This window comes from Bidens hawaiensis, unplaced genomic scaffold, assembly GCF_021521415.1.
Source record: "Bidens hawaiensis isolate Kalapana, Puna unplaced genomic scaffold, B.hawaiensis_p1.1 tig00033580_1, whole genome shotgun sequence".
Lineage (NCBI taxonomy): Eukaryota > Viridiplantae > Streptophyta > Magnoliopsida > Asterales > Asteraceae > Bidens > Bidens hawaiensis.
The window spans coordinates 36046-56715 of NW_027495771.1; the positions used below are offsets into that span (position 1 = coordinate 36046).

General features: G+C 37.1%; 1 protein-coding gene and 1 pseudogene across 1 annotated transcript; both read right to left on the reverse strand.

Moving 5' to 3' along the window:
* Window positions 1-11589: 11589 nt before the first annotated feature.
* On the reverse strand, window positions 11590-12567 carry LOC143585123 (F-box/kelch-repeat protein At3g06240-like). The gene has a single exon (XM_077066984.1). The coding sequence runs from the start codon at window positions 12565-12567 to the stop codon at window positions 11590-11592; it is 978 nt and encodes a 325-aa protein (XP_076923099.1).
* Window positions 12568-15361: 2794 nt separating this feature from the next.
* LOC143585126 (aldehyde oxidase GLOX pseudogene) lies at window positions 15362-17107 on the reverse strand (annotated as a pseudogene).
* Window positions 17108-20670: the final 3563 nt, after the last annotated feature.

The following is a 20670-nucleotide window of genomic DNA, read 5'->3' on the forward strand; positions in this document are numbered from 1 at the left end:
AATGAAATCGAGTTCAGGTGAGTTTCTAGCCCCATTTCCTTGTTATGATTTTGGGGTTGTGTGCATACTCAATGTGAAGTGTGAATACACTTACCTTAAGTGATAAGCGTATGATATAATGATTGATGTGATAGTAAGTATGAATATTATGAATAAATGTTTGTCGGTGCGTGAACTATCTTCGGATATTGCGCGTACCGCCAATGGAAATGATCTCCAAGTGGTTATTAGAGTGTGTAAATGATATGATATAACTTGGTTATTATGTAAATGATGTAATGATAGAAAGTGTGTTGTAGAAAAGTATAGGTAGAGTGTGATAGAAGTGGCAAGGGTCTAGTAAGGGTGTTAGTGGCATGACGATAGTACGTGATAGGGTAAGCCTATACGTGCCTTAGTTATTAAAGTGGTATAACGAGAGTGCGTGGTAGGGTAAGCCTAGACATGCCTTAGTTATTAAGTGGCATAACGTGAGTGCGTGGGAGGGCAAGCCTCTACGTACTCCCTTAATCAGTGGTTAAGACGTAGTGACAGTCTAGTGGTCAAGCGGTAAGGCGAGCAGGATAGACAGCGGAATATATATCTTCGGATACGCATATAATGCATGAAATGGTTGCATGGTAAGTTGCCAGATTAACTAGAACTCACTCAGCGTAGCTGACTTTTAGTATGCACGCAGGTGGACAGGTTTAAAGAGCTAGCATGAGGATGACACATGTCATGGATTGAATGACTGGCATCCAAAGATAAAAGAAATAATGTTTAAACACGATGAGTTATGTTGTGATTTAAAGACAAGTTAGTATGTTTTGTAATTGATTATTGAAGTTTTATGTATTCCGCAAAAGTTTCAATTAACTCTGATTGTAGAACTGTGTTTATGAATAAATCCAACGTCGAAAGTAGGGCACCGGTAACGGGGCCTTACACTATCTTCACAATTTGTGTTTCAAAATTATTCACATGTTCACTGTTCCGCCACCCAATGTTATATTCATGTGTATTTTTTATTAACTATTATGTTTTTATATACACGTTTATCTACTATCATGCTTGAGTCCTCATGTGACTATGAGAAACAAAGTAGTATAGTCTATTGTAGCATAACGTAACTAACCAAACCGGTTCCGACACATAAGCGATTAGCAAGAACCGACTTTAGTGGTTATGGAACCGAACCGTTTTACTATTAGAGGTCCGGTTCCAATTATATTTTTCAATCGTTTTCGATTCCAGTTAAATTCAAGTTCAATTCTCGCGACTTCGTACCATTGCAAAACCCTAAAAGAGACATGGATTGAACAGTGGTCACGTTGTTACAAGATTGACAGATTACCACTGCAATAGAGACACAACAAATGTTTTAAAAACCTATTTTAAACTTGTATCGGGTTGGGTCCAAAAGTGGTATATCGATTTACACGGGGAAGTTCAACCGGGTCAAATAGTGTACTTTATAATTCATATAGATACAACGTCAACTCAAAATGTAATCCAAAATTAATAAAACACCTGCTTTTAAACTATTTCTAAAAACCCATTTAAACTTTCAGTCACTAGGTTAAATGTTTTACTTCTAGTTGCACCCTTAAAGGTTAATTTTATACAATATGGGCCTCTAATTACCAAAATGCCCTTGGTCTTAAAATAAATTTGCCGGCTTAAACCGGTATTTTAATAAAAACGACGGTTCGATGTTCAAACCAATCACCTAAGATTACCGTGCTTAAATTATATTACCGGCTTCCTCTATGAAATCTGATATAACCTGTACAACTGACTGGTTCATGCGGGTTTTAAATAATTGGATATCACAATTGTTAAAATATCATATACAATTTTTTTCTTGTTCTTTTTTAATGGAGCTCCTAAAAGTTTGGGGCCCAAAGGCCTAGCTTTATCCTCTTAAGCATGTGGACCGGTGTGTAGGACATATAGCTATTATTAGAGAGTGTGTAGTGGATAATGCCCTTATGGGGCCGTTGTGCGCCATGTCACCCTAGGGGTATTATACACAAAAGGTGTGAGGTGACTAACCCTACTTCCAATCATTACCCAATTATTATTTTATTATTATATTTTTTTATTAAAAATAAAACATAAAACACATCCACCTATCATTCCCCAACCAATCATCACCCCACCAATCAGCAGAAACTTTCACCGACGCTATGTGGGGAGCGCCTCCTACATACAAACCCTCCAAGGCACCCTGAGGGGTGTGACCAGCGTTTTGGGGTGGAGGGGAGGGGGTGACATGTAACATCCCGAAATTTCTAAAATTATATTAATTATATTAATTATTATTGGTGAGAAAGTTTACTCGGGTTAGCGGAGAAATAATAAATAAAGTATGAGTTAGTATGGGTCGGGCTAGTATTGGGTAATGGATATGGGTTATGGACATGGGTTAATAAGGAAGGAAGATGGACCATGGGCTTAAGCCCATGATCCATAATATTTAAGCCTTAAATCACCCTTTAATCCTTTCATTTCACATATTCCATACACCACCAAAACACACACTTAGCTCTCTCTCATCCTACTCTCTCTCTCTCTAGCCGAAACCAAGAAGAAGAATAAGGAGAATCAGTTTTCAACCCGAGGTATGGTTAGTATGATGTTGTATGAACCCAAACCTGTTATATTTAGTCACGAAACGACGAGTTAACACCGTTAAACCGTTGAAGTCATGAGATCCGGGTAGAATCGGGTATAAACCGAACCTAAGATGAGCTTAGGGGTCACTCTAGCTTAGATCTGGATCGAACGGGACGAAAAACGGTGAAAATGGTGGTGAAATGAGCGAGATCTCGCTATTCCGGAAATGGCAGCGCCGAAGATGTGGGTACGAGGATGTCAGGGAATGTTCTAACATTCTGACCTAACCCTAATTCGTCAAAAGAAAATAAAGAATTAAAGGTAATTCGTTAACAGAGGGTAGACGAACTAGCCTTAACTCGTTAACTGATTCGTTCTTTAACGAAGGAATGACGAACTAGCTCTGATTCGTTAAGGAATTAATAACGAATTAAACCCAATTCGTTAAATAGTTCGTTAGGGAGAACTGACGAATGAACCCCCAATTCGTTAAGGTTCAATTCGCTACAGAAGAGCCAGTTCATGAAGAGGACCAGTTCGTTAAAGGTCCAATTCGTTATAGGGTTCAGTTTGCTATGAAGTTCGATTCGTTATAAAGTAACGAACTAGCCAATTCGTCATGGGAGACTAAAGTAACGAATGAACCCCCAGATCGTTAAAGACTGGATAACGAACTAGAAATTTGGCAGAATTACAGACTGGTCCCTGGACTTGTGATAGAATGAGATAATTACATAGTAGCCCTTGGACTTTGATAATTAATGAAAGACACCTTTAAAGATTAACGTGTAACGATTAACTAACCGGTAAAGATTCAATGAGGTAAAACCGGCTTAGGCGCGTAAGGCTAATTAAGTAGCAATGAGAATGACTAGAGCGGTACTTAATATTCAATTATTAAACAGTTAGACGCGCACAGCTCAAGAAGGAATAACAAGTAGCAGAAGAAGTAACCGAGTTCAGGTGAGTTTCTAGCCTCATTTCCTTGTTATGTTTTCGGGGTTGTGTGCATACTCGATGTGATAGTTAATACACTTACCTTAAGTGGTAAGTGTATGCTTTGTATAATTCATGTATGATGGTTGCTTGACGGTGCGTGAACAATCTTGGGATATTGTATGTACCATCAGGTGGTAGTTAAAGATATGATTGATATATATGATGTATGATTGATGTATGTATGTTATGTTGGTAGTACGTGAACGAGCTTCGGATACTGCACGTACTGCCAGGTTATAAATAAATATATGAATATTGAATGTAAAGTAAGAATGATTGCTTGTCGATACGTGAACGATCTTCTGATGTTGCATGTATTGCCAAGAATAGTGATACATGGCAGGCAAACAATCTCTCTTGCTCCAGTGCCAACGATCTTCGCAACAAAGTGGCAGGAAAACGGGCAACAAGCTGCACCGCAACTCCTATTGAATAGCAAAACCAATCCTGCTAAAAACGAAGCTTTGGGACCTAGAAGCTGAAGAGGTTCCATGTACGGCACACTGAACCCTACTCAAAAATTTCACAGCCTCTGGGCAGAAAACAAAAGGTACCAAAGGCAAATGGTAGAAAAATCCATTTGAATCAATTTTGCACTGAACAATCCAATCAAAAGGCCCGACCGCTTTTAACACCCATATAACTTTGATTCTAAATTATAAAATAAGCAATGTTTCCAGACCCGGACCGGTGGCCGACCCGGACGACTTACTGGGTCACAGGTCGGACCGACCCGGAAGGTCGAACCGAACATGGACCTGGATGACGTCATAAATAATATATTTACTTTTTATATATATTATCATTTATGTTGATGGACTATTTAATATTATTGAAACTTTTGAAGGATTAAATAAGTAAAATAGATATATAAATGGACTAAAACTGATATTGGTATTATTCCAAAAAATATTTACCATACTAAAATGAAGATATTTCAAGTTTTCTCCGTGTAATCTATTAAATATTCCAAAAATATTTCAACCGAACATTGATCCGGATGACGTCATAAATAACATATTATTTTCTCTCCCCAGCAACATCATCTTCTTCTTCTCTTTCTAAACCTTAAATGAAATAAAGCCATCGTCAATCCCACCGCTCACTTCCACCATCGTTCACCGACAATATGATAACAACCACCTTAGATCTGGCATAGCTCCCACTGTCTTCTTTCTCTTCCATTTTGTTCTCAATTCACAGATCTCGAGCGCCGATGATAAGAATATGGGGATAATCAATTACTTACCTTCTGTGATTTGATAATGGATTTGGGACGAGATGAGATCGAACAATCTGATTGGGAGCGGCGGTGGTGGGTTAGATGGAGTGAATATAGGGTTGTTTTGTGATTATATTCATATCTGGTTATTAATATTAAAATAAAAAGGAAAATAACAAAGCTGCCGATCCAACCGCCGGGTCTGATCCAACCGGCGCCCGTGAGACCCGGCCGGTCTATTAGAAAATGGGATGTATACTACGACCCGGACCGGTATTAGCACAGGTCTGGTCGGACCGGCCGGGACTGGCCTTGTTTCAAAACACTGAAAATAAGAGTTCAGCCTCATATTAGCATATTCAGAACTGTGTTTTGGATTTTAATTAACTTTCCAAAATGTTGAGCTACCAATAAGTATTAAAAAGTCATTTCATGGCGAAGTAAAAAAAGTAAGCTGCGGACAGGATGTACGCGTAAAGCCTAAAACTAAAATGGCAAAAAGAATACCCGTCTTTACCTTAGAATTGTGCCGGTTACAATAGCATGGTAATTACACTTAAGTCCTTCGATTTAGCAACATGCTTGCCTTTGCCTAAAGTGTTGGCCTCTGTTTAAAAGGCGTTGTTCTTGCAGAGGTTGCATGATGTATAGTACCATGCCTTGTTCTTGCTAGCTGTCGCATCTGTTATGGGAAGTCCACATATAAAAAAAACCCCTTAAAAAGATGACTGTTATAAGCTATTAAATGATGACCCAAACTCTCCTATGCACATGCTAAAGATATAAAGTTGAAGAAGTCATTCTGCACGTGAAGTTGTTCCGATTTATTGTTATTTTATTTGAATAAGTTTGAATTAGTAGTTTGTTTGATTTATTCCTTTCAAGTCCTAGTATGTAGGAGTTTAACGTTAGTTTCTCCCCTATTTAAAGAGTCTCTTTGTTTTTATGTTATGTACTTGATTTATGAGATCAATAGCAGTTTTATTTGATTTCTGATTCCTCTTATTGTTCCTTTAATATTCGTAAGATATCATTCTCTAATACTATCATGAGCGTCATGCTTAATTGGCAGACCTTAATTAACAACCATTTATAACATATAAATTAGCTATTAGTGTCAAAAGATATATGTGTTAACTTTGTATTGTGTAAGGGATTTATTGTATCTTAGTTGTCTATATATACCTTTGTAACTCTTGTATAGTTCATCACAAAAATAGTGAAGAGCCCTTACATTCATATGGTATCATAAGAGCTTTACCCTTGTCTCTCTCCTTTTTGCACTTCCATGGCTTCCATGAATCTCCTCTTCCAACCTCCCTTGCTCATCTCATCTCCATCAAACCTACAGTGGGAAAACCAAATGATGCTTCTCCTTGATTCTCTTAACCTTTATGGCTATGTTGATGGGTCGGTTCCCCCACCCCCTTCCACTATCACGGCTAAAAGTAAAACCATTACCAATACCAAGTATACTCCAATGATCGCCGTGCTCGTATCTTAATTAATGCCAGTGACCATTGCCATCGGCATCATTTCTGCCCGTGACATGTGGCTTGCCTTACAAAATGCTTTGCGTCACTCATCAATTGATCGCGTGCATAACTTACGTGATCGGCTAAGGTTACTTCAAAAAGGAGATAAAACCGTTCATGAATTTGGTCGCTCCTTCAAACTCTTATGTGATCAATTGGCTACTATTGGTCACCGTGCCAATCCTGAAGAACAGGCTCATTGGTTCCCATGCGGACTAGGACCCGCCTTTGAAAACTTCTCCATCTCTGTTCGTGCCATTCGACCCACTCCCCCACTCACGGATCTTATAAATAGGGCTAATAATGATGCTCTATTTTACCATTCACTCCATGGTTCGAGCACCCCTCAGGTTGCCTTTTTGACACAGTCCAATCGCACCGGTTTTTCACCTCCGCGGATCTCGTGGACATCGTGGGAACAATAGTACTAATTTTCGAGGTGGCCAGGGACGTGGCTGATCGTCTGCCCGTTGTCGATTATGCCGTATTAATGGCCATTATGCTAATACTTGTCCTAGTTTATCCTATTTTGCAGCAAACTCCATACCTTCGGAACAGGATCTCGCTAATGCCTTTTTTGAGCCATTGCCATGTTGGTTCATCTGTTCCTGATAAGGGATAATCATGTAGATGTCTTATTATCTTATCCTTTGTTTTATATTCAGGATCGGCTAACAAAAAGAACTCTCGCTCAAGGTCTATGTGAAAATGGCCTTTATGTTTTGAAGCCGGAATCAAGTGCGTTTGTTGCCTCGGTTGCTCCGAATGCCTCTTTTGAAGTTTCGCATTCCCGATTGGGACATGTTCATTTTGATGTTATTTCTCATTTACAAACTCTTGGTTTTCTGGATGTTTCTGCTTTATTACCTAAACCTGAATTTCGTGAACCATGTCATATTGCTAAAAGCCATAAGCTCCCTTTTGATGATAATAATAAACGTGCTCTTGCAGCCTTAGATCTCGTTCATTGTGATCTTTGGCAATCACCGGTTTTTTCAACTGATGGTTATAAATATTACGCCGCGTTTATTAACGATTTTTCACGGTTTTGTTGGTTTTATCCGTTTAAACTAAAATCTGAATTTCCATCCATACTTGACATTTTTCTTAAATTTGTACAAACACAGCTATCATGCAAACTTAAAAAGAAAGTGAAAGCTCTATTAAAGTGTTAAGATCTGATAGAGGTGGAGAGTATACTTCAACATAATTCAATAACTTCTGTGAATCACATGGCATCAAACGGGAACTAACGGTTCCCTACACTCCTGAGCATAATGGCGTTGTGGAAAGAAAGAATCGAACAGTCATGGGAATGAGAAGGAGTATGCTCAAGAGTATGGCTGTTCCTAATTATTTTTGGGCAGAAGGAGTGGCCACGGCTGTGTATTTGATTAATATGGCCACAACCAAAGTTGTTTACAATCAAACACCTCTTGAGGTTTGGTCTAACAGAAAACCCACAGTTAAATATCTCAAAGTGTTTGGATGTGTGGCATATGGTTTAGTACCCTCTCAGTTTAGGCGAAAGCTTGATGATAAATCAGATAAATGCATCTTTATTGGGTACTCTACTCAAACCAAGGGTTATAGATTGTATAATCCTACCACTAAAATGTTTCTAATTAGAAGGGATGTTAAGTTTCTGGAATCAGAAAAGTGGAAATGGAACGAGGAACCCCTATCCTATGACCTAAAATATATAGATCATTTTCCAGTTGATGAGCCTAATTCCTCTCCACCGAATCAAGAACCTCAATCACCACCTTCATGTCAACCCGTAACACCTCAAAACTCTACTCAAACTCATTAAACTCCAATTTCTGATCCTTCGAGTCATAAAACCCTCTCAGCCATCCTCAATTCTCTACTTCAGAATCAAATACCAGCCAAAGTCAAACCTCAGATTTACATTCACTACCCTCTTCACAACAACATGATAGCACCTATACACCCTCTCATCCTCCTAGAACCAAGGGGCTTCAAAATGTTTACGATAGAGCTAAGGAGATTAATGTTGATGTTGATTTCTACAATTGTCAATTTGCATTAAATGTCACAGATCCGCAGCACTATGAAGAGGCTGTAGTGAAGCAAGAATGGATTGATGCAATGGTCGAAGATTTAGATTCCATTAAAAGAAATAAGACATGGGAGCTTGTCAAACTTCAAGATGGTAAAAATTTGGTTGGTCTAAAATGGTTGTACAAGACCAAGTTGGGGGCTGATAGAAGTATTATTCGTCATAAGGCTTGCTTAGTTGAGAAAGGATACTCACAAATGCAAGGCATTGATTATCAAGAGACGTTTGCACTTGTTTCTCGGTTTGAAACCGTTCGAGTGTGGTGAGTATTGCAGCTCAAATGGGTTGGAAACTTCATCAACTAGATGTTAAGTCAGCCTTCTTAAACGGAGACTTAACTGAAGAAATCTATGTCGAACAACCGGAAGGGCTTATTGTATCGGGCAAATAAGGTTTTGTGTACAAATTGAAAAAGGCTCTCTATGGGCTAAAACAAGCTCCTAGAGCTTGGTATGCCAAGATTGATGGTTATTTTGTTGAAAATGGATATCTTAGGAGTGTAAACGAGCCTACACTCTATGTGAAATCAGGTGATAATCATAAACCTATATATGTGTGTTTATATGTTGATGATATAATATGCACAAGTCCATGTTCTAGTCTTATTGATGAATTCAAACAAGGTATGCAAAGGTGTTTGAGATGACCGATTAGGGGCTGTTAAGATACTTTCTTGGTTTGGAGGTATATCAATGTGAGATTGGAGTGTTTCTAGGTCAAGAAAAGTATGCTAAGACTCTTCTTGACAAGTTTGGGATGATCAACTATAATGCTGAAGTAACACAAAAGAATATGAGTGAGAAACTGAGCTTGGACGATGGTACTGATAAAGTAAATGCAGCCACGTATCGAAGTATGATAGGCGGCTTAATTTATCTTACTCATACTAGGCCATATTTGGCCTATGCAGTAGGAGTGGTAGCTCGTTATATGCAATCGCCTTCTAAACTTCATCTTGGAGCTGTACGAAGAATTATGAGGTATGGTGCTGGTACATTGTCCTTTGGTATGTGGTATGAAAAGGGTGTCAATATTGAGCTTCTTGGGTACACTGATAGCGATTGGGCTTCGTGTGCAGATGATAGGAAGAGTGTGTCAGCAAATGTTTTCTCATTAGGTAGCGGTGCTGTGACCTGGAGCTAAAAGAAGCAATCCACGGTTGCTTTGTCAAGCACCGAGGCAGAATATATTGCCTCAACCACTGCTACTTGTCAAGCTATATGGCTAAGGAGAGTACTGGAAGATCTTGGGTTTAATCAAAAGGAAGCTACCATGATGTTTTGTGACAACAAATCGGCTATTAATTTGAGTAAAAACCGTGTCATGCATAGCCTTTCAAAGCACATTGAATTAAAGCATCACTTTATAAGAGAAATGGTGAATCAAGAGTTTGTGAAGTTGGAACATTGTAACACTAATGAGCAGCTTTTAGATGTACTGACTAAAGCTGTTACACGAGAAAAATTTGTGTATTTCAGACATTGGCTTGGAGTTAAGAGCATGAATCAAGGGAGGATAATGAAAAGTGACTCATGCATGCTATTTACACGTGAGAGATCTGCTAAATAAACCCATGTGCTATTATTTTATTTTGTTTACTTTATGATTTGAATAGATCTTCCTGAATACTCGGTCTTCTTGTTGATCCGGGTCTTAGGGTTAGCAGTTTCTTCCAGTTCTATTTATTTGTAATCTCTAATCTCTCTATGTTTGCAATCTAGCAATTAATGAAATTTAATCCTTTGCAGTTCTCATCGTATTATCAATCTGATTCCATCAAGTCAAATCAACAATAATGGCAAAAAAGTTCCAAAATAATTATGCGCTAAAAATTCTAAAGACAAATTGAATTCAAATGCGTTGTAACTCTTAGTACCTAGATAAATAATAGAAAAGCAAATATGGTGGTCGGATACAGCACAGAAGCACCGATACATGTTGATTTCGTATGAGGATCCATGCCGGAGGAAAAGCTACCTGCATCGCTGGTAACAAAGGTTTTGGTTGCAGATGCAGGGTTAGGGGTATAATGACCCGTGACCGAGTGTGACGCTTAGTATTTTAGAGATTTCGTTAATATATATTATAGTTAGATAGATGCATATGTACTTGTAATCGTTTGTCACATAATAAGAATACATAGTTGCCAATCGTGGATGTAAGTCAGTTTAGATTGAACCACGTTAAATCCATGTGTTATCGTTTGTTTCTTTTGTGTTTGTGTTTGGTTCGTGTGTGTTAATCCTAACAGCATATAAATGCTAACGTCATTTTGTCTTATAGAGTTTTTTTAAATAGCTTATGAAACACTTAACAAATGAGTACACGAAGATATATCTTGTTTTAACAAATTTATTAACTACAAACCAACCATTCTATATCAATCAAAAGAAACTATATCACTTAAAGAAAACAATCAAATATAAAACTACCAACAAGTTCATCAACCAAATTCTAAAAATTAACGACAATCAAAATATCGAATAGTGAATTACTTGACAGCATTTTCCGAAAAACAACATACAAATGAAACCCATGAGCTTCTACCCTTCTTCCCCCTTTCTTATCATCCTCGGTTATGACTTCCCCGAGTTGATGCTTGACTATTCAGTTGATTGTAAAGTTTGAATGCCACTTGAAGCGGTAGATACCACTGTATGACTGTAACGGTACTAAAAAAGGGTAAATTAAATATTACCTCCTGTTGAGCTGCCAATTCGATCCACTCATACGCATTGTTCTACTTAGATTACGTTTTATCTTTAACGGGTCGAATTATCATGAAAAAACCCATCAACTACAGAAAATCCTTATTTGCATTATTAAACTCCTTACCTTTCTTTTACTTTTTTTGTTTCTGTCTATTCACGCAAAAACATATCACAAAGACTTCCAAGTCATTGCATTCAATAATATGTTTTTCAACAACTTCATGGGTATGTTACTTTGGATGTTTTTCCAAGTGGGGTCCACCAAGATACTCTTTTTTTTTCAAAACTGCAACCGGTTCTTTGAGAGCCTCTTGAATATGTTCTGTTGACCTCTTATCCAATTCAGTGCTTCAACATCCTTTCTTTCCGTCAAAACTGCAACAGATTGCTTCACAACTTCTTGGAATCTGTTTATTTGGTGCACCGGGATCCATTTTTTCATCTAGAACTAAAACGGTTAATTTGATCAATTTGGGATTCTTTAGCATCTTCCGGGACCTTTTTGTCATGGGGAGATACAAGACTCTGCACATATATAGGAGCATCCATATACTCCCAACATCGATATTCAAAAGCAGGGGCAATCCATGATCTATCATGATCTTTGAATAATCCCGATCTTACAAAGTGTACGGTATTATATTTCATCTCATGATCATGCAGAATTTCTACATGTTCCCATAACTCTTTTACATTGTACTTTTTCATCAGCCATACGCCATCATCAATACAGAATTCTTTAAATATACACAAACGTTCTTTCATAATTCCCAGTTGGCTACCTATATGACTTGCATCAGGTATGGGGATTCCTTTAACTTCCTCTTTAGATAAATCAAAAGAAATAATCGAGCGCTTAATGTTTGTATCCACCTTAATCCAGTGAAGTGCATCATTGAATAAGAGACCAGCCTTACGATTAAAGTACCAATAGTTCACTTCTCCGACGTTCCTCCACTCGTTTGATTTAAAACTCAACAACCAAAAACATATTTTACTAGTGCCTTTATGAGCCCCTACAACAACCTTGTAGTCATCTCTAGATGAATCATAACCAAAACCCCAGCATACTCGTTCACCGATATAAGGGGGATATGCCAGGTGTCGTACCTCTCTAGTCAACGGATTGCCTACTATAAGGCAAAGCTTAGAAATACCGATGCAAACCAGGCCATTGGAAGAACCAACAAGATCATAATTAACAAGAGGAGCTTTGAAGTTACTAACTCTTCTATAGCCAAGTACGTTGTTGTAGCGTTCTTTGTTATAACCATGGTTTAGATGACGATTAATAAAACGAGAACTTGTGATTAAAGAATGCCACGACTTACACACACTCTTGTAACGAATTAAATCGTTTGCATCCAATCGTACCAGTATCTGCTCAAGTAAATCGCCATGAAAAAACTCTAACATCGAAACTTAACGGGTGTGGTTGCTCTTATTCTGTTCCTCAATTAGTTAATCTCCTTTTTAAACTCGTAAGCCTTTACGCGTGTAGGCCAAGCTATTGTGGTTTAAAGCCCAAGTCTACAAACCTAATCCACTTACGTTTATGGGCTTTGGTCTAAGAGGTTTCAAGTTTCAAACCTTTTCCTGATTTTAATACTTGGCCCTTAGCCGATATAAATTTTAATATTATTCCATCATACATTTTTTAACGGCTACTTCTTGTGTGTTAGGCCACCATATTCGTCAAATTTGAAGCGTCTCGTTGTCTCACTCCAGCCGGATTTTAACCGGGCCCACGCTGGCATCATACATGACGTGTTCTATAAAACATGAAAATTAGCCATATGTATTAACCGCCTTTTTCATTTTCTTTTCATATACTATTATTATTATTATTATTATTATTATTATTATTATTATTTGGGGTTTAGTATAAACGATCGAGCCCATGAGTTGGTTTTCAAGCGAGGCATGAGCTGCGTCAGCCATGCTTTAGCCTTGGCTTGTTTACAAACCAATTCGAACTAGCTCGGCTTGTTTTAATACGAGCCTTTTTTAATCAAGCCTCGAGTTATTTAAACACCGCTAATTCGAAAGACATTAATAAATGGCTTATGAATAAAAATGTCATTCTGCCCATTGCACAATTTGCACTACAATTTGGTCAATTTATTCTATACATCCTTAGGCAGATATTAGTTTTTAAGCATCATTGTACGCGTCACTTATAGCACTACATTGTATACAAAAGTGACATTAACGTTAATTTACCTAAATCTATTTATTTTCAGATGCCTAAGATTAATTTGGATGTATCATGTGTAGTGTCTATTGAAGAGACCCTTTTATAGTTCCTCTTTTTATTTATTAATACCCCCCTTTCCGACCTCTCGCCTTCATCCTCTTTAATTGTCAATTTTTCAGCTTCATCTTAAATCTCATTATAGCCCTTCAAATTGAAATTTAAGTTAATAGCGATTAGCGAGATCAATACATTCGGGATTGAATTTCATTGTGCCTACCATAGTTTGATTATATATAGATTATTGATTATATTCTTGCATTGTAGCTTACATCTTATTTTTTAATATGATTTATGTTATTATTATTTTTTGAGCATGATTGCTAGATAGTAAATTAGGAATTTGGTAAGATAGATAACTTTGTACATATTTTCAGAAATTATGCATAATAATTAAACTACCATTGGTAGTAAAAAAAAACATAAGAAGACAAAATCAAATGAAGAATTAATTAATAAAGTCTTTAGGAATCTAGATAGGTTTATAACTTTTAAAAAAAAATCTCATGATGCATTTTTTTTATATTTGTTTAATGTTTAACTTTGATTTTTTTTATTGTTATAATAACTTTGTTTTGTTTATTGTTATCGACAACTCTACTAATACCAATTGTTGGTATTAACAAGCAATCAAATAACCAATAACAAGATATACTAGAATCAAGTATGGAATTCCTATTTAAATTACGAACAAGACTAATTAAACCAAATTGATTAATCGGGTATATAGAGCTAATCTAACTATTCATACAATAACGCTAATCTAGAGGTTGAAACAATGTGATGAAACCATGTGTCGTTTCATAGATGACAATTTCTCAATCGTTTTTCAACCCTAACGCGTACCTAAATTACGTATTAATGACATAATTAAGAATTGATTTTCACGTACATAATAATAAAATTTAGATGTCTAACATGTCCTAAGTAATTTAATGATAAAAATCATGTACACTTGTAATTAATAAGAGAAAAGGTGAACGCAAAATACCAATATTGTTTCCTTACAATTTCATAATTATTTTTTAACGACAAATTCTTTTTTACTTCTTAAGTCGCGAACCCGGGAACTTTAGGTTTACAACCCCGTGACACAACTTCATCACCTGTAGTTCCAATTTTTATATAATTTAAATTCAACAACCAACTATGAGAAGATATATAGAACAACATTTCCATCATAGTTGACAAAAGGCAAAGAACCAAAATACTTTTGTCCGTAATAATAAAGAGATCAAAACTCAAAATGGAGACAACATTGTAGCAGACAATATCTTTTGTCAAGTTGATCAACTAAATGGCAACGAATCTCTTAACCCCTTTGCCTTTATTGCAAGTTGCAACTCATGTTACATGTATGTAACAAAATGAGTTTACGATTTTAATTATATATTTATATAAACTAGTTTGTATCCCCCGTATTACGGGGGTTGTTTTATATTTTCTGTTTCTAATATTTGTTTATTTTTTAAACTTTTTTGATTGTATAAAAGTTAATAATATACTTATGGTTTGATGATAAATTGTTTCACAAATAAATAAGACGTCATAACCCGGTTTAAAAACTATATGAGTTTGATGAGACCCAAGACCCATTTATTTTTTTTACTATAAAATTGGTTTTTTCATTATAAATAATATATATCTTTTTTTTAAATAAATCAGATATTAATCTTTAGTATATTCCTACTTTATGAGATTTTTATATCAAATATTTGGTGAGATTAGTTTTTTATTTAATGAGATGTTATAACCCGTTTAAGAAATATCTGGGTTAGATAAGACCCATACCCGTGAATTCGGGTCAAATGCATGGGAAACCTCCATTTAAAAATCAAGCATCTGGTAACTCCAAAAAATTGGGGAGCGACCACATCGCGACACGTAGGATTTTTGGATTTTTGTTTATATATATTATAGATTATAAAGATTTATATAAAATTTAATACAAATAAACAAAATAAACATGTATTTAATAGTATTTCTATAGAAATACCCTCATCTTTCTAGCTCATATGACAACCCAAATGCCTTCACTCGGGATGTCTTGATGTACCACAAATAACATATAATACCCGCGGGGTGCTATGTTTTCTGACGGTGGAGCTGTTGCGGTAACTTCATATGTCAGTTTCCCGACACTTTTCGTCGAGTTACTGCCATCAAGAACCAACAACCTTTGGTTCATTGAAAAGGAGTGCGTATTAAATGAAGGTGCCACCATTATTACTGAGATACGGCTAAAAACTACTTGGTTCTGAATCGTGAAACGGACAACTAACTGTTTGCCATATCGAATATTGGTTCGAGTTAAAGGTGAAATGATCTTGGGTCGAATTTTGGATGAATCCAGATCCAAATACGATGGTGAAAACGCCTCCATGCTTAATTCAGTAGGAAAAAGTACGTTTGTAAAATTATAATATTGATGTGGGTTACTTCCGCCAACCAAAACTCTCCCGTCCCGAAGCAAAATTGCACTCGAATGATACATTCTTGGTATTGTGCTCGGGTTTTGTACATCAAAACGAGAATTAGTCGGGTTATTCGGTCGGTATATTACCGGGTTCAAAACCGGGTTCCTACCGTGTTCCCACCCAGCGGTCCCACACGACCCACCATTTATAATCAAAACGTCACCGTTTGGTAGCAACAACATATCACCCATCACCCGACCCATAGGCATAACCTCCACAACCCACATTGGTTCCGGGTCGGATATTTTCATCCGACCACAAGTATTCAAAGCTGCATCGAATGTCCCATGTTTAGCATTCATATACGCCCCTTTAGGTGCACCCCCACAAACCATAACCTCCACCACCGCTACACTCCCTTGCACCACACGCAACGGGAGTAGTACTGCCGAGCCGGATAATTCCTGGGGTCCCCTCCAGGAATCTCCGGGTACGTCCTCAACACATGATTTCGCGAATAATCAAACAAAATTGATCGATTATTCGCGAAAATAAATAAATGACCATCTATGTTAAGAAACACAAATGGGTATAAATTATTCTCAATTTTGTCCGGATCAGTCGTCTGCACTAAGAACGGAAACCTATGAGCTCTCTCCTCAGACGCTATTTTCGGGTAAAACTCGTAGTTAAACTGCCCACGGCCACCGATCACAATCTGTCAACCGTTCCAGGGTAATATATGATTAGTAGCATACCATCTCCTTCGAATCAACCCGGACTTTATCTCTTGCCAATCACAAGTCCTACCATTACACGAATTATTAAAAAACCTAACGACGTGATCACCGTCATTATACCCGCCCGTCTGAATAAGGCTTCCATCGGGTATTAATGCGCCAGAAGAACACCAAGCATCGGTTAACACCATGAGAGGACGAATGGAATTTAATCTAACGTTGTATTCGACAGAATGAGCCGTGCAATCGATCTTTAAAGCGCTATCGCCTGGGTCGTTCCGGCAGTGTCCGTTGGGTAGGGAGATGTTGGAGGCACCGAAATCTGTTCGGTCGAATATTATTACGTGATCGGACGGGAGGAGTTGCATGTGCATGGCGGAAATGCCAATATTTTTTTGAAGGACGGACCAACTGCCACCATTGCCACCACCACCGCCCGCGACTGCAGCGGAAAGCTGGTAAAATGCCGTGGCAAAGAAGAGGTAGAGGAAAGAAGACATGGGTGTGGACTGTTTTAAGATTTGTCTTCGTTAAGTATATATAGATGGCTGCTCACTTAATATTATGCACTAGTAACCAAAAGGACCGCCAAAGAGTATTTTGTATTTTTCGTTATTGAATGTAATTTATAACAGTATTTTGTACTTATGTGATTTTTATTGTTACATCATAGGTACTCACATGATCCAATTGATTAAATTTAATTATTAATTAGTTTCTTTTATTATTATTATTGAACATTTGAATAGTCAATTTGGATAACTAGCAGGCCATTGACCTAATCATTTCAAATTTCATTCAAGTGGCTTAACCTGAGTATCTATTTTTTTTTTCCCAGTAAGACTTGAACCTAATACATCACCCTTTAACCGTCCTCTATAGACACGAAAGAGAGTGCTATTTGGGCGCCGATGGGAGATGCGCGGTGAGGAGGGCATGGTCCGGACACTGGGCGCGGATGGGATGAAATGAGGTGGTCTCTCTCTCTCATCTCTCAAAGATATATTATGTTGTAATATAAAAAAAACTAATTAAATTATTTTCTATATAATTCAAACCATATTTCCAATTTTTACTCAAACAACTCTCAAATTTCACTCTAATACTCTAAAAATTTCTACAACCATGGATCATTTCTCAAATTCAAACCCGAACACAAGCGCTTGCTCGAGCTCAAACCCGAACCCGTGGGATCCAACTCACAGTTGATGGGCTAGTATGCTTGCAAATAACAATGAACTTAATAACCCTTTCTATGCCAACCAACATCTACACGTAATGTCTCCAACCATGCAACCGTTTACCAACGATATGTTCTTTTGATCGCCAATGCCGTTTATGCCTTCGCAAGTAACTGAAACCTAAACACCCCAATCCCAAATACCCGAAACCCAAGTACCCAAAACCCAAGTATCCGAACCGCAAGTTTGTGGCAAACGAAGTCATAAAAAGAAGCCCGCTGACGGTCAAACAACTACCAAAAAGGTCGAAAGACAAAAGTGAGAAGCGGATGAGGAATTGGCGTTGGCTCGTGCACCTTGCTCTGATATAGCTAGAACCAGTGTTCGATTCACGCTTTTAGCAGGCCGTTTTTAATTTTTTTAACCATTTATTACTATTTTTACTTACCCTGCTTTCTCCACACAGACACTAAACACATTACACAGCAGCCAGCCACCATAGAACTTTCAGGATCTGTTATCATTATCAATTATCAATACAAAGAAACCGTGTATAACCTGCCAACTTTGGCATAAAAGAGGCTAACATTTAGCTAGCTTCAGTGTTGGTGCATGATGGTTATAGCATAACTGGACTGGATGATGTTTGGGATTTATTATTAAGATCATCATGTTTAATACACTAAATTATTATTTTTTTAATTCGAGAAGACCATCGTATGTAATATTATATTACATGTTTTTTTAATTTCTGATGGCAACATTTGTTTTTTGTTATTGTATCGTTTTTTATAATGTGATAAACCTTAACTGACGCTAATTGTCAAAATGACCCGAAACGTTGAGCTGGTTGGAATCATCAAACCAACACGAACAGTGAACCCACTAGAAAAAAATCTTGGATCCGCCACTTGTAACGGTAAACATGGCCCTGACTTTTGGGAAGAAATACATACTAAGTTCTTTGCTATAATGGGTGTAGGTTGCTACCGCGAGGAGGCATCTGTCTCCAACAAATTGAAGGCAATGCACACAAAAATGAACAACTTCTCCGACATTCACAACCGCGTTACAAACAATAGAAGAAGCGACACTCACAACCGCGTTAGAACAATAGAAGAAGCGACACGAGCGATGCCAACATGATTGAGATTAGCTTAAAACAATACAAGGCCCTTTATAAGTCAGATTTTAATATGTTGGAAATTTGGAGGCAATGCACGAGCTCGCCAAAGCGGCATCCGGTCCCGACATCTTCACCGCGTCGTCGTCTCTAGTTTTCAATTTAACTTAAACGAGCTTGATCCCGATCTTGTTTTTGATGAACCGGATGAGTTACCATGCCTGGTAGGAAGAGATAAAGCCAAGGCGGCGACTAGAGGTGGAGGATCTTCTTCTAGAACGATATCCTTGATGAGTTCCAATGTGAGCTCGCGTTTTGACAACTTGGAGCTTTTAGACTAAATGAGATTGCCGATGCTAAAAACACTCAAAAGATGAACTAACGAGAATGAATGAAAAAGAAAAGTGATGCATGCTGAATACAAAGCAATGCATGAAGAAAGAAAAAAAGTTCACTTGGAGCGGCAACGCGAAAACGATTTCGAGCTCCTCACAAAGGATCTAACGCATCTAGATCCGGTCACGCAGGCGTTTTGGAGAAAAAAACAAGGATAATGGCCAAATATGCAGACGAGGACGAGGACGACGACGACAAATATTAGTTATATGTTGGTTATGCTTTTTTATTTTTATTTGTATGTTTTTTATTTGTAATTTTTTGTAGGTTTTATTAATATGTGTTTATATTTAATTTAGTTTGTATTTATATTATTTTGTTGGTTTTTTGTTTTATAAGAGAAAAACAAAACTTTAAAGGGGTTTCGTTTCCCCCTCACTATAGAGGGGCATTATAGGTTAGGGCTTCGATGTCCCCATTGCTCACATGGCGCTGACGTGACGCTGTAGAGACACGAACCCGACACAAAAAAAATATAGGTTTTGGGTCCAATGACACGGCTCGTTTTTTTAAACAATTCAACCCGAACCCGATCCATCTAAAAAGTGGGTCAACCCCAATCCGACACGTTAAAAAGTGGGTTGACTTGTTAACTAGTTTAAGAATTTTAGAAAAGTTAATATATTGATTTTAGAAATAAGAAGTTTTAAATTTAAAGTTAAATACTTAGATTTATAATTTTTCATATATCTATTATCATATATCTATTAAGGGGGTGTTTGGCTAAGCTTTTTGTTTTTGCTTTTTTGCTTTTGGAGGGGTGAAATGTCCAAAATGCCCCTCCAAAAAACAAAAAATCTTTAATTTGGAGCTTTTGGAGGGGTATTTTGGACATTTTACCTCTGCAAAAGCAAAAAAGCAAAAAGAAAAAGCTTAGCCAAACACCCCCTAACTTTTAAAAATTAAACTAATTACATTATAAAATATTTTTATTCACTCGTCAATTCCAATAATTTTATTTATTAGTTCTAACCGTCTATTCTCTAATTATTTCCATTCATTTGATCTTATCTTGAGCAAAATATATGTACCTAAGTTTGTTAATTGGGAAGATGAGATAAATACAAAAAAACAATTATAATAATTACAAAATTATTAAAATGTTTTATATGAATAAGATTAACTGATTTTCTAGGTTATTAGTAAGTCACTAGGTATTACGCGCATTCATAAATGAGCGTAAAATGGGTTGACCCGAACACGACACGAAATTAAATGGGTCGACACGACATGAACAAATATATAAGTTGGGTTGGGGTTGAAAAATCATAACACACCAACCTGCTAACCCGCCAACTTACCAACCCAACACGATTGACAACTCTAGTTTTTTGTTGACTCATAATTATTAGTTAGCGTTAATAATAATGATAGCGGAATATTTAACTTGAAGATACTCAAATGTAAT

Excerpts from the sequence above, each read along its gene's own strand:
- LOC143585123 (XM_077066984.1), bottom strand. The coding sequence starts at position 12,567 with ATGTTAGAGTTTTTTCATGGCGATTTACTTGAGCAGATACTGGTACGA.